The sequence below is a fragment of the Rana temporaria genome, chromosome 1, assembly GCF_905171775.1.
Source record: "Rana temporaria chromosome 1, aRanTem1.1, whole genome shotgun sequence".
Taxonomy (NCBI): domain Eukaryota; kingdom Metazoa; phylum Chordata; class Amphibia; order Anura; family Ranidae; genus Rana; species Rana temporaria.
In genome coordinates this window covers 478,498,017-478,512,715 of record NC_053489.1, presented here as the reverse complement: position 1 = coordinate 478,512,715, position 14,699 = coordinate 478,498,017, and the positions used below count along the sequence as shown (strand labels likewise).

At 45.3% G+C, this 14,699-nt stretch overlaps 1 protein-coding gene across 2 annotated transcripts in view; it reads left to right on the top strand.

The window, feature by feature from the left end:
- GSTCD (glutathione S-transferase C-terminal domain containing) overlaps nucleotides 1-14,699 on the top strand; it is a 252,930-nt gene that overhangs the window by 212,094 nt on the left and 26,137 nt on the right. For both annotated transcript variants that reach the window (XM_040329687.1, XM_040329686.1), the window contains exons 7-8: nucleotides 6,024-6,068; nucleotides 13,920-14,048. In XM_040329687.1, coding sequence (XP_040185621.1) covers nucleotides 6,024-6,068; nucleotides 13,920-14,048 — 174 coding nt within the window. The remainder of the gene's footprint in view (nucleotides 1-6,023; nucleotides 6,069-13,919; nucleotides 14,049-14,699) is intronic.

Sequence of the window (14,699 nt, the reverse complement as noted above, 5' to 3'; positions counted from 1 at the left end):
CACACGTAGGCGGCACTGATGGGCACACATAGGCGGCACTGATGGGCACTCATGGGCGGCACTGGGCACTCATGGGCGGCACAGATGGGCACTTATGGGTGGCACAGATGGGCACTGCTAGGTGGGCACTGGGCATGGATGGGCACTGTGGGGTGGCACTGATGGACACTGGGGTGGCGCTGATGGACACTGGGGTGGCGCTGATGGACACTGGGGTGGCAGCACTGATTGTTGCCAGTCAGTGCCCATTTGTGGGCACTGACTGGCATCTTTTTTCTTTATGTTTTTTTTTTTTTTTTAGACTTTTTTTTTTTTTTTGGCTTTTTTTTTTTTTTTGCCCACCCTGGTGCTCCAGGGTGGGCATCCCTGGTGGTCCAGTGTGGCGATCCGAGGGGGGGCTGCGCTGATAAACAATCAGCGCTAACCCCCCCTGTCAGGAGAGCCGCAGATCGGCTATCCTCTACTCGCGTCTGTCAGACGCGAGTGAGGAAGAGCCATCGGCGGCTCTTCCTGTTTACATCGTGATCAGCCGTGGTTGGACACGGCTGATCACGTGGTAAAGAGTCTCCGCCGGAGGCTCTTTACCGAGATCGGAGATGCAGGGTGTCAGACTGACACCCCGCATCACCGATCGCCGCGATGCGCGCCCCCACGGGCGCGCGCGGCATGAAATCCTGCAGGACGTTCTAGAACGTCCTGTCAGGATTTCATAACCACTTCCCGGACGTAAATCGGCCATAGGCCGGGCGGGAAGTGGTTAAAAATAAAAACTTTTTAAATATAAATACCCCTGTAATACACAAGCTTAATGTATTCTAGTAAAGTTAGTCTGTAAACTAAGGTCCGTTTTGTTAGGTTGTTACAGCATTTAGACACTTTATAAAACAGAAATTGACTGGGGCCATCTTAAGTGTGGGCATCATGAAGCCAGACTGTATGACTTCCTGGATTTCAGCCTCGCACATGCTCAGTGCTGTACAAGCAGTGTAATAGATTTCAGATCAGGTTTCAATAGCAACGGGAGTGTCAGAGGAAGTTACCGCCTCTTATCTATGCAAACCTCTCCTCCCCTCCTCCTTCCAGGAATCAGTAAATATAATAAATAATTTGTTCCTGTGCAGATATATCTACATAACAAGATGATATATATACATATACCAGACATGTGCCCTGTCAATAAATTCATTTTGTTTAGTTCCGTTTCGCATTAGCCGTTATTTCGTATTTTGTGCCCGAAACTCAATTCGGATTGGTACGCTCATAATGGGCATAGCAGGAGTACAGCCACAGGAAGTCAGCACAGAACAGGGATGGTGGGAACCCTTCATGAGGGATTCCCACCATCCCTGCACTGAGTTCCCGGGTCTGTACCCCCGCTGTGCCCATTATGAGAGGTTCCCACCATCCCTGCACTGAGTTCCCGGGTCTGTACACCCGCTGTGCCCATTATGAGGGGTTCCCACCATCCCTGTGCTGAGTTCCCGGGTCTGTACACCCGCTGTGCCCATTATGAGGGGTTCCCACTATCCCTGTGCTGAGTTCCCGGGTCTCTACACCCCGCTGTGCCCATTATGAGGGGTTCCCACCATCCCTGTGCTGAGTTCCCGGGTCTGTACACCCGCTGTGCCCATTATGAGGGGTTCCCACCATCCCTGTGCTGAGTTCCCGGGTCTGTACACCCGCTGTGCCCATTATGAGGGGTTCCCACCATCCCTGTGCTGAGTTCCCGGGTCTGTACACCCGCTGTGCCCATTATGAGGGTTTCCCACCATCCCTGTGCTGAGTTCCCGGGTCTGTACACCCGCTGTGCCCATTATGAGGGGTTCCCACCATCCCTGCACTGACTTCCCGGGTCTGTACCCCCGCTGTGCCCATTATGAGGGTTTCCCACCATCCCTGTGCTGAGTTCCCGGGTCTGTACACCCGCTGTGCCCATTATGAGAGGTTCCCACCATCCCTGTGCTGAGTTCCTCCTGCTTCCTTCTTCCCCCAGCACAGCACATTGCCACCATAACATTGCCCTCTGCATCATCCACGGCACCACAACCAGACCCAAATGTCAGGGTACACTAGTTCATTATCAGTGCGGTGACAACATCAGTGCGGTGACAACATCAGTGCGGTGACAACATCAGTGCGGTGACAACATCAGTGCGGTGACATTAGTGCGGTGACAACATCAGTGCAGTGACAACATCAGTGCGGTGACAAAATCAGTGCGGTGACAACATCAGTGCGGTGACAACATCAGTGCGGTGACAACATCAGTGCGGTGACAACATCAGTGCGGTGACAACATCAGTGCGGTGACAACATCAGTGCGGTGACATCAGTGCGGTGACAACATCGGTGCGGTGACAACATCGGTGCAGTGACAACATCGGTGCGGTGACAACATCAGTGCGGTGACAGTGCGGTGACAACATCAGTGCGGTGACAACATCGGTGCGGTGACAACATCGGTGCGGTGACAACATCGGTGCGGTGACAACATCGGTGCGGTGACAACATCAGTGCGGTGACAACATCAGTGCGGTGACAACATCAGTGCGGTGACAACATCAGTGCGGTGACAACATCAGTGCGGTGACAACATCAGTGCGGTGACAACATCAGTGCGGTGACAACATCAGTGCGGTGACAGTGCAGTGACAACATCAGTGCGGTGACAACATCAGTGCGGTGACAACATCAGTGCGGTGACAACATCAGTGCGGTGACAACATCGGTGCGGTGACAACATCGGTGCGGTGACAACATCGGTGCGGTGACATTAGTGCGGTGACATTAGTGCGGTGACATTAGTGCGGTGACATTAGTGCGGTGACATTAGTGCGGTGACAACATCGGTGCGGTGACAGTGCGGTGACAACATCAGTGCGGTGACAACATCGGTGCGGTGACAACATCGGTGCGGTGACAACATCGGTGCGGTGACAACATCAGTGCGGTGACAACATCAGTGCGGTGACAGTGCAGTGACAACATCAGTGCCCAGTGCGGAGTGGGGGAGGTACAGATGATCAGGCATACAGAGCACATCTCGGTCTGTGTAGATCTGTATGTAAGTACAGTGATCGTAGTACAGCCCCGCCTCCCTGCACCAGAATTGTAACACACAGTGCAGAGCGATGTTTCTATGTACAGGGAGGCGGGGCTGTACTAGGAGCTGTGTTCACACATACAGATCTATCAGACAGAGTGAGATCCGCTCTGTCTGCCTGATGATCTGTATCTCCGTGCACCGGAGACAGACAGGGGGGGAACGGACGGGGGCGGTGCTAGGACGGGGGAGGAGTTAGAGAGGGAGAAGAGGAAGGACACCACCTCTATGGGCGGCACTGCCCTCCCTCTCTCCCGCCCCCCGAGATGTTCAACTACGGCTGCGATGTTGAGGCCAGCCTCCTGGGATTGAAGACACACATCACCCAGGAGGCATAGCAGCGCTGGATGCGGTGGGGAGGCCATTCCGCCGCGGCGGGGGAATAAGAGACTCACAGATAAAAACGTGAGTTTTTAAAAGAAAAAAAAAAAACATCCCAAATGTATTTAAAGGGGCAGTGTAAAAACGAATGCTGAAAAGTTGAAAAATAGGGTGGAACTCCGCTTTAAGCACATTTAGCCGGATTCACGTAGACCGACGCATCTTTAGACCGGCGTAGCGCATCTCATATGCGCTACGCCGACGTAAATCAGTGAGGCAAGAACAGTATTCACAAAGCACTCGCTCCCAAACTTGCGCCGGCGTAACGTAAATTGGCTGGCGTAAGCCCGCCTAATTCAAAGAAGGAAGGTAGTGGGCGTGATCTATTAAAATGTAGCGTGTCCCCATGTAAATGAAGGGCCGAACGAACGGCGCATGCTCAGAATCACGTTGCATATACTCCCTAAGATACGATGGCTCAATGCCTACGACGTGAACGTAACCTACGCCCAGCCCCATTCACGTACGACTTACGTAAACGACGTAAAATACGACGGCTGTTCCGACGTCCATACCTTTGCATGGGATGCGCCTCCTATATGGTGGTTTAACTTTATGCCGGACGTACGCCTTACGTAAACGGCGTAGATTACTGCGACAGGAGTATCTACATTCGTGAATCGGCATATCTTGCTCATTTACATATTCAACGCATAAATCAATGGAAGCGACCCTTGCGGCCAGCGTAAATATGCGCCCAAGATACGACGGCGTAGGAGACTTACCTCAGTTGGATGAGGCCAAAATTCAGGTGTATCTTCTATTAAGAATTAGGCGCAGAGATACGATGGTGCATCCGTGCACTTACGCGGCGTATCAGAAGATACGTCGGCGTAAGTGTCTGTGAATCTGGGTCATAGTGTTTTTCTGTTGTTGTGACTTGGTTGAGGTTTAGATCATATTTTATGGCCAACTACTGCAGAAAAAGCACCAATTACAAGGGGGTCACATACTTTTTCTTCCCACTGTACATATTTTGATTGACTGGGAGTGCATTACTACAGGCTGGAAACAAAGCAATGTTTTCAGTTTGCTAACAACTTTTTGCATGCCTCCTGGTGTAGGAAAATGGGTGCAGGCGAGTATTAATAAGCACGCTGGTTTGTAAATGTCCTCACCTAGTGTTATTTATAGCACTCAGCATAACATTTCTTTAGTAAGCTTGTTAAAAGAGTTGTCAGTTCAAATTGGGAATATAATCGAAAAAAAAAGTTGTGGGCTTTTTAAGAAAAACATTTTTTTTTTTGGTCCCATCCACTCCCACTTCCAAAATGTCACTGCTGCTCAGCGAACATGCCCATATCATTAAAGGTCTAATAGAGGGGTTGGGGGGTAGGCCTAAGCCTACTATGCCCACCCCCTTCTCCATACATAGTAGCTGTACCAGGGGTCAAGTCCAGGGGAAAAAAGTGTGGGAACTCCCACCCAAGATCCACTCCCCCACCAAAAAAAAAAAAAATGATACGCTAATATGCATAATTACTAAACTAAAATGTTTTTTTTTTTCGATCCACTCTACCTTAGTAATCCTTTGTTACTGCCCGCTTCCTGTATATGGATTCATCGGGTAGTGTGCGGGTATTCCGTCACTTCCTCGATGCCGCAATGTCTCCTGGGAGCTTTTGTCATTGTTCCCAGGAGACATTGCAGAGGTCTGCCGCGAGTTATCGCAGGATTTAGAAAGAAGCAAGTCTCCTGGGAACAATGACAAAAGCTCCCAGGAGACATTGCGGCATCGAGGAAGTGACGGAATACCCACACACTACCCGATGAATCCATATACAGGAAGCGGCCAGTAACATAAAGAATTACTAAGATTCGCCTGCCCCTGACAGTGACTCGAGCTGGGCATCGCTGCTTACTGAAGGATTGGATCGGGCGGCTCGGCTGCTCTAGTCCTGCTAAGGGAACTGCGTTCCTGCTGTGAAAAAAGTGCAGGAACTCCGTTCCCACGCGTTCCCGCAGGACTTGAGCCCTGAGCTGTACTAAAGCTTCCAGCAAAAAATATGCCCTTTGAACAAAGGATGAATGAATGAAAGGTTTGCCTCCTCCATTCATAGAGCACTTTGAATCACCGGAAGCTATAGAAAAGTTTCTATGAATGGAGGAGGAGGGCAGACAGTCGTCACTCTTTACAAGTGACTATGACAGGTCCAGTGGCTTGTATTAACCCCTGCAACTCTGGAAAATTACCACTGCGTATGGGTGGGGAAGAGGACAGAGGATTTCAACCACTAGGGACATTTCTCATTCTATGGAAGTACCGTCCCTTGTGCCTATTTATATTTAAAAATGTAACTAAACTTAGACTTTAAGGTAAGAAATAACGTTTCCAAATATGACTGAATAGTTCTGCCTGGAGTCTAGCTTTAACAATAAAAGTAAACTACAGTATTCTTCTCTATTGCAGTTTATTATGTATAAGTAGTGTAGTTGAATGCTCAGATATGTGGCCTAACAAAATGAATGCTTAAAAAGAAAAATGTATTTCCCAATTATAACAAATTTATAGCTCATTATTGCTTTTTCCATTGCACAGGGTCATGTTGGGATTGTTTTGGCTTACATGCTTCCATTATGCCAGGTAAGCATTTCCAATTTGAGGCTTATTTCTGTAGACTGTCTCTGGGCCTCTTTTTTTTTTAATAACTTTTTTTTTTTTTTTTTTAATTACTATTCTATATGCTGCCCATAGCAGGCTGTATATTTTTCAGATTATGTGTGAAAATGAAAAAAATAATCTGTTTGCTGCTGCTAATATGGAGAGTGCTTCATGTAAAATACATGCTGACCAAGAGCATAGCCCCAGGCCTTAGTGCTGTTCAGTGCCAAGGACCCATCTACTTTGCCTAAATCCTACGCATTTCCTCCTGCTGGTCACCTGCGGGCACTTTGCATCCAAAATTCTCAGCAAGTTTAGCAACGTCGCTGCTCAGAAGCGTTAATAAGGATATGAATTTCTAAATATAGCAACTTTCGTAGTGTTGTGAACTGTGATCAAAGACCTCTGTAGAGCTGAGAAGGATGAAAGCAAGCAACTCAAGATAGACCTTCTGATCCCTGTGGCCACTCTGTTTACACCTGCTGCCATGGCATTGATGTTGTATATACTGGATTTGCATCTGATTAAGATGTTTGAAAGCTGCACATAACTTTTATATTTTCCCTGCGGGTGAAGATATGGAATATAGGAGGGGAACATGCAGACACGTGCTTGCTGTAATTGAATAATAAAAGTTCAAGCATACCTTTGTGCCCCGGATGAAAGGCAAATAGGTTATACCAGTCTAATTCATAGATTTATTAGTACAAGGGAGATTAGGGAAAACTGGAAAAGATCAGTTTTGCATAACTGGCATAGCTGCCAACTGCCCCTCATTTGGAGGGACTGTACCTATTTTGCCACCAAATTCTTCTGCCCCTTTATCCCCAGTGAGTTTTTTTGATCTGATGTACAAATGATAAAGTGTGAACATTTAACTACCAAAAGTGTTTTTATCACTCTTAATATCTTATCTTTAAATTATTGCACCTGCTATTTTGATAAGCCATTATAAAGAAAGAGTTGAAAAAAAACGCATGTGTGGGTTCAACCAAATCCATTCATGTGTAAGAATTCTTCATGGTCTGCGTGAAAGGAGTGTGGCTGAAGCCTGTCCTTTGTGTATACCCTTTGTGCTATAATGTGTTCCTGTTTCAAAAAATCAGGGGGTATCCTTTGAACTTTGGTCATCTATATTAGTCATTTTGTGCAGAAGTTAAACACTGGGATGGTTTTTGGAGGAATTGGTGACAGAGAGAGACCAGCTTTGCTGCAGACCGACATGGTGCTGGATTGAGATGGATGAATATAAGGAGGGGTGACTCTTCCACTGGAACATTTTTTTTTTACCTTGGTAGATTAAGGTAAAAAATGTTCTGCCTTTAGAACCACTTTAAAGGTACAGCAAGATATCAGAAACCCACTCTGACAACATAACCAATGCAAAGCAGCTGAAGACTTGGGCCTCGTACACACGACTGAACATGTTTGCTGAGTGTACGAGGCCTTACAGCGTGTGTGATGATCTTGTATGTGTTCAGACTAGAATTTAGACCAGGGGTGCCCAACCTTTTGAAGAGCAAGGGCCACTTAAGCAACTTGGTAACCGGTCGCGGGCCACAGTGAGTGGAGTGGGTGAATGGCAGCCCACTCAGCTCTATAGAGCCCACTCTACTCTCAGCACACCAACTTGCAGGTAATAGATGTCTATGGTTCAGTACAGGTAACCCACAGGTGCACTTCTCTGTACCTGTGGATCAGTTTGAAAGCAGCCCAGTAACCACTGCAGAACAGATATGCCCATATATACATACACACTGATTTTAGTAATAAAAACGTACCTTTAATAACAGTATTCTATTCTATTTTATTCCATCCCAGAGCAGGAGTTTGTGGGCCACATCAGAGCGCTCCGTGGGCCACATTAGACCTACTTGTGTGAGCCTGCCAGAAAGCTTTCACCTGTACTGGCCAGGCATCTTCAGCTGGGGCATTCTTCGTCTCACAACCTTTTATTTTTATTTTTGTATATATATATATATATATATATATATATATATATATATATATATATATATACACACTAGGGTGACCAGACATCTCCCGGTTTTGTCCCGGATTGGATTTGAACAGGGGCTGGGGCCATTTCAAAGACAGTCAGTGCAGACTGTCCGCCACTCCTACTAGCTTGGGGGGGGGGGGTGTATTTTTTTCCATTATGTGTGCCCCTTCCTGATGATCATGTGCTGGTCGGAGCAGATGGAATATTTCTTCAGTTTCGGCCTGTTTATCTCCTTGCCTTCCCTGGCAGAGTGATCTTCCTCCGCTCCCCACCCAGTAGTAGCCGGGGCCCGGAGAGTAAGACTTGACAGGCTGTGAGGCTGGCCGCAATGGGCAGAGAGTTGCTTATTGCCACCATTGCTAGTAAAAAAAAAATATGTCCCCGGATTTAATTTAAAAAATCTGGTCACCTTAATATACACACACACAAGGGGTGTGTATAGGTGCTGCTGCTTTGTGAGGAATGCCCTGGCTGCAGATGATTGGACCATACAGGTGTCCATTTCCAGGCGCATATGCACATGTGGGTTTGGTTTCTAGGCCGAACGTGCTTGAGCTGAACACAGCAACAATGGCATCTGCTCTGTTTTGTGTGAAACTAACAAAAAAAAAAAGGAATAACATTCCACTCACATTGTGCAGTGGCTTTCTGAAATGTGCAAGATCAGATGAGTCTATTTTGGCCTTGTGTCTCTTGCGGCGTCCATAGGATTCTCTTTCGTGTACCTTGTCCCCACCCTAGGCTTTACACTATGCATAGCTATACCTTCTGGACACTATTCTAGCTGCTCCTGCATAAAAATAGTGTGCACCCAGCATCGGCTCACTGTTTTTCAGTATCCATGAGAGAAGAAGGCATCCAGGGGCCTGGAAGGGAGAGGAGATCTTTTCCACAGTCATTTTGCCTTTTTTAGCATTACAGGCTGGCATACCATATAAATGTACAGCTGACGGATCTGTGGAAACAGGCCCCTCGCAATATCAGCTGTTCATCGCTGCCATGAATCCAATATAAATCTGTTCAGCACAGGATCGCCAGCCACTGCTAGGTCAGACAATAATAAAAATAAAGATAAAAAGGAAGCGCTATATAAATTGCAGCAGCTGGCACACAAGAGTGAACATACAACTCCCGAAAGTGACAAAAAATAAATATAAGTTGTGTGAGCACTGCACACCGCTTACATATTTTATTAATAATAAAAATAACATCAGGAAACTGCAAAGGGCTGAATCAACTAGCGTTATGAGTTAACGGCGTGCCAAGATGGGTCATTTAATAGTCCCCCATCTGTTTGTAATGGGATAGAGTGCATCCGTAGCTGATACGGAAACATTAACAATGGGTCATCAGTGGAAGTCACCTGAAGCAATATTTTTATTTTAAATGCTTTGACCAATAGTTATTAAAATAAACGCAAGGGCTAAGCACTGTTCCAGCTTTACCTGATCACGTGGTCCTTGATAAGATATCCTCAGGCTAGCTTAAATATACTTATTTTATTAAAATACATTTCACTGTAAAAATGTTCATGATTTTTCTGGGAACATTTAAGCGTTAATATCAACACCAGAAGGAGGTTATATTCTCTCGACAACAGCCAAACCAACACTTACTCAATAGGACTAATGAGGGTGTACTGCAGAGGAATTTCAACTTATACCGTGTTTTCAAAGAGATAAAGCGTCCACTTCCTAGTGTATATATTGCAGACATAACACCCTGTAATGAGATATAAGATGACTTATACACCATAGTCCCCTTTGTTTTCTATGGCATTGAAGTGATGAGGTGTTCTAAAGCGGTAAAAGTTACTCACAGATCAACAGTATGTATTGGTGTGTAAGAGTGAACATCATGATCAGGGGGATATTTGTCCTGCTAAACACTAGAAATGAAAATAAATCTACATATACTGCTTGCCCACCAGCATACAGGAAAATGGAAATTGAGTAGTTATTAGGGTTGTCCCGATACTACTTTTTTAAGACCGAGTACAAGTACCGATACTTTTTTTCCAAGTACTCGCCGATACCGAATACCAATATTTTTTTTAATCTCATGTGCAATTTTTTTTATTTATAACGCTTTCTTCTTCTTTTTTTAAGGGGGGGGGGGGTGGACCGTGTCAGTGTGTTTTTTCTTACATTTTTTTATTTTCTACAATCAGTTTTTTTATTCTTTATTTTTGTATTTATTTTTTTCAGCCCTGTTGGGGGGGGGGGGGGGGCTTTGGTGAGATTTCAGGGGTCTTAACAGACCTCTGACATCTTCCCTTTGAGACAGGGAAAGGGACTAGGGACACATGTTCCCCTGTTCCTTTCTCAGCAGCATTAGCTGCGCTGAAAATGAATGGAGTGAAGACAGCGTCTTCTCTTCATTCATAAACTGAAACATTTGTAAACACAGGTTACAATGTTTCAGTTATGTGAATGGACAGAGTCAGTGATAACTGACTCTGTCCATTCGGAGCAGTAAGGAGCCGGATTTACCGGCTCCTACCCCGCTCTCCATCCTGACATTTCCAGGGGGTGGAGGAGGAGCACCGAAGGGGAGAGAAACACGGCGGCATACACGGGATACACACGGCGGCATACACGGGATACACACGGCGGCATACATGGGATACTCACGGTGGCATACACGGGATACACACGGCGGCATACATGGGATACACGGCGTCTTTCAGCTGCTTTAAAATCAGCGGTGATCGGTGCTTGTAACTTCCCCACGCACTGATCACCGCCCACAGTACACATATCGGGTGAAGCATCGGGAGCATTTGCCCGAGTACAAGTACTCGGGCAAATGCTTGGTATCGGTCCTGATACCGATACTAGTATCGGTATCGGGACAACCCTAGTAGTAATTGCTCTTTTGTTGTGAATAACAGCATGAAAATCTAAATTCCACAAGACATACTACATACATCGTTACATAGTAGGTGAGGCTGAAAAAAGACACAAGTCCATCAAGTCTTGCCTATATGTGTGATTATATGTCAGTTATACATTGTATATCCCTGTATGTTGTGGTCATTCAGGTGCTTATCTAAAAGTTTTTTTAAACTATTGATGCTGCTTGCTGAAACCACCGCCAGTGGAAGGTAGTTCCACATCCTTGCCGCTCTTACAGTAAAGAACCCTCTACGCAGTTAAACCTCTTTTCTTCTAATTTTAATGAGTGGCCATCTTTCTTATTAACATACTGTAGCTCCTTTATCTTTTAAATATAAGAGATCTCATGAGAGGTTTTAGAAATCTATAGGTAAAGTGCTAACTTATTTTAACCTACCAGCCTATGGGAGGAGATCATCAATCTTTGTGTGTATCCAGGTACACTTAAAGCGGTTGTATACCCGCTGACACTTTTTTTTCCCCCTACACCTGTAAGGCAAAAGGCATAATGAGCTAGTATGCACCTTAGAACGAGGTGTCGGTATCTCACCCGGTCCACGCCGAGGGAGCTGACATTTTGCCTCAGCATGTCTTCTGGGTATCGCGGCTCCAGTGCTGTGAGTGGCTGGAGCCGCAATGTCGTCACTCCCACACGTGCGCGTGGGAGACTTATTTCCGGCAAGATCCGGCATCTGCCGGGCTTTCATCCAAGAATCCCTGATGCGCATGCGCCACTGCACAGGAAAGCCTTATTATAGGCTTACCTGTAGGTAAAAGTTACAAAAATTACTATACAACCACTTTAAAACAGCTAGAAACTATTAGAGCCCATTAACACTAGGACACCACCATAACACGCATGTTGCCATAATGCACACTATATGTATTGCTGCGTTGTGGTCCCTTTCTTTTTATTTTACATTTAGAATGTACTTGCATTGCAGTGCAACACACTTGGCATGGTGAACTACCAAAAATGCTGAATGCATAATTTTTCTTGTTCAACGATTTTATTAAAGTTTATCAAAGTGCGATACAGAAATATAGATCAAATAAGAAAAACAATATGCCAAATGCAAGCCATCAGTACATTTCAAGCCATAAAAAGGAAACGCATTTGGTAACAGTTAATCAGATAAAGTAAAATACATATGTCATAAGAAGATAGGCTAAAGTAGCATGCACCATTATTTTTTCCATTATGGTGCATTAGGAAACCCATTTAAATCAACGCAAATTAACGCAACGCAGGTACATGCGTGACACAGCATGCGCTAACAAACTACAGCAGGCTGGGCTTGTATGAATGGGCTCTAAGAGGTTACACATAATGCATAACAAGCTTCCCAAATGCCCTGCATATTACCACACAACACAGTGTGCATTAACCTGCATGCATTTAGCACAACACAGCAGACTGGACTGGTGTGAGTTGGCCCTTAGGTACGGGTATTGTAGTGGACAAATAACAAATTACACCGTCGTATGCAAACAGTTGTAGTCACCAAATCACTCATCGTTACCACTTTAAGGCCTGATTCACACTGGTGCAACATATGCTCTGACTTTGGGAGCACATGTTGCATGACGTGAACAAATCAATTGTTCCCTATGATAGCCGTTTTAAAGTAGAAGTAAACCCTCCTATCGTTTTCAGTCAAGGAAGCTGCCATCTTGGCCTCTGTTAGACCCCTTTCACACTGAGGGCGTTTTGCAGGCGCTATAGTGTTAAAAGTAGCACCTGTAATACGCCCTTAAACAGCTGCTCCTCACACTCTTGTGTAAAAGCCAGAGGGCTTTCACACTGGAGCGGTGAGCTGGCAGGGCGTCAGAAAAAGACTTGCCAGCAGCTTCTTTGGAGCGCATTAGGAGATGAGAGGAGCACTATTGCGCTAAAAATAGCGCCTGGAGCGGTGCGCTAGCAAGATTACTCCAAAAGTCCCGCTAGCCGCATCTGTGGAGCGGTGAAGTAGCGGTGTGTTTACCGCTCCTCCACCTCTCCTTCCCATTGAAAACCATGGGAAACCGCGGCTATAATGCCGCCTATGCACCTCTGCAGAGGCGCATTGCGGGCGGTATTAACCCTTTTTCGGCTGCTAGTGGGGGGTGAAACCGCACCGCTAGCGGTCGGATACCTCTGCAATTGCGACGGTAAAGTGCCGCTAAAAATAGCGGCGCTTTACCGCCACTGCACCTCCCGCCCCAGTGTGAAGGTGGCCTAACTGGTCCAACTTTAGAAAAGGTTCCTGTACTACTTTGGTCTGTTTTCAGCCCATTCAGTATCATTGAAGTCAGATCCTCGTCCTAACCAGCAGGTAAAGGAATTTATGTCACACTGGGATTGTTTTGATTGGTCAAAGGAGAAGTCGGACTATCTCAAAGTTGGAGAACAAATCATATCCTGTTCATTCAAGTCGGATGGAAGTAGGACCGAAGTAGAACTGACACAGGGCAAAGTAGGATTTCAACAGTCAGTCATGTCATACCAGTGTTAAACTGCCCTAAACCATCACATGGAAAACTGCAACATTTCAGAGCCTCCATAAACTCCTTCAGGCAGTTTTGCCTGAGAAAAGAGAATGGTGAATGAGGAAGGAGTCTGTCAAGGCTCCGAAGTTGAATGTGATGTATAAAGGCTCTCATGATGAACTGTGCGATGTGCGGGTGACAACAATTTCCCACATGTGGGGGGGAAAGACAAACCGACATTGGGAGAACAGTCCAATGTTTGCAGATATGATCCCAGATAGGAACTGAATTCAGGACCCTAGCACTACCAGGGCATGGTGCCAATACAGCCGTATATGAAACTGCTCCACAGAATGATAATCACAACTTCTTGCATTGTGTATATTTAGTTCAAATAATGCAGATACAGTGTATATTTTTTTATACTGGCTGTGGCTGAATAATTTGTTTGTTTTCTGCCTGCAGGTTGTTCTGATTGAGAATAAAGAAGAGTCTCTGATTCGGGCTAAAGAGAGGAGTGATGGATTGGGATTATCAAACATCTGGTTTATTCAAGCCAATTTGGATTATTTTATAGGAGCCTTTAATATTGGGGTACGTTATCTGAATTATAGGAGCCTTTAATATTGGGGTACGTTATCTGAATTATAGGAGCCTTTAATATTGGGGTATGTTATCTGAATTATAGGAGCCTTTAATATTGGGGTACGTTATCTGAATTATAGGAGCCTTTAATATTGGGGTACGTTATCTGAATTATAGGAGCCTTTAATATTGGGGTACGTTATCTGAATTATAGGAGCCTTTAATATTGGGGTACGTTATCTGAATTATAGGAGCCTTTAATATTGGGGTACGTTATTTGAATTATAGGAGCCTTTAATATTGGGGTACGTTATCTGAATTATAGGAGCCTTTAATATTGGGGTACGTTATCTGAATTATAGGAGCCTTTAATATTGGGGTACGTTATCTGAATTATAGGAGCCTTTAATATTGGGGTACGTTATCTGAATTATAGGAGCCTTTAATATTGGGGTACGTTATCTGAATGTGTGCAATGCTATGTATGCATTAGAAAAAATAGTTCCAAATTTATTTTTTCATGTACTATTTATCCAAGAGCATATTAGTTCTTGGGCCAGATTCAGTTAGATCAGCGGATCTTTAGATCCGCGTAATCTATCTGATTTAAGATCCGCCGCCGCAAGTTTTAGAGGCAAGTGGGTAATTCACAAAACACTT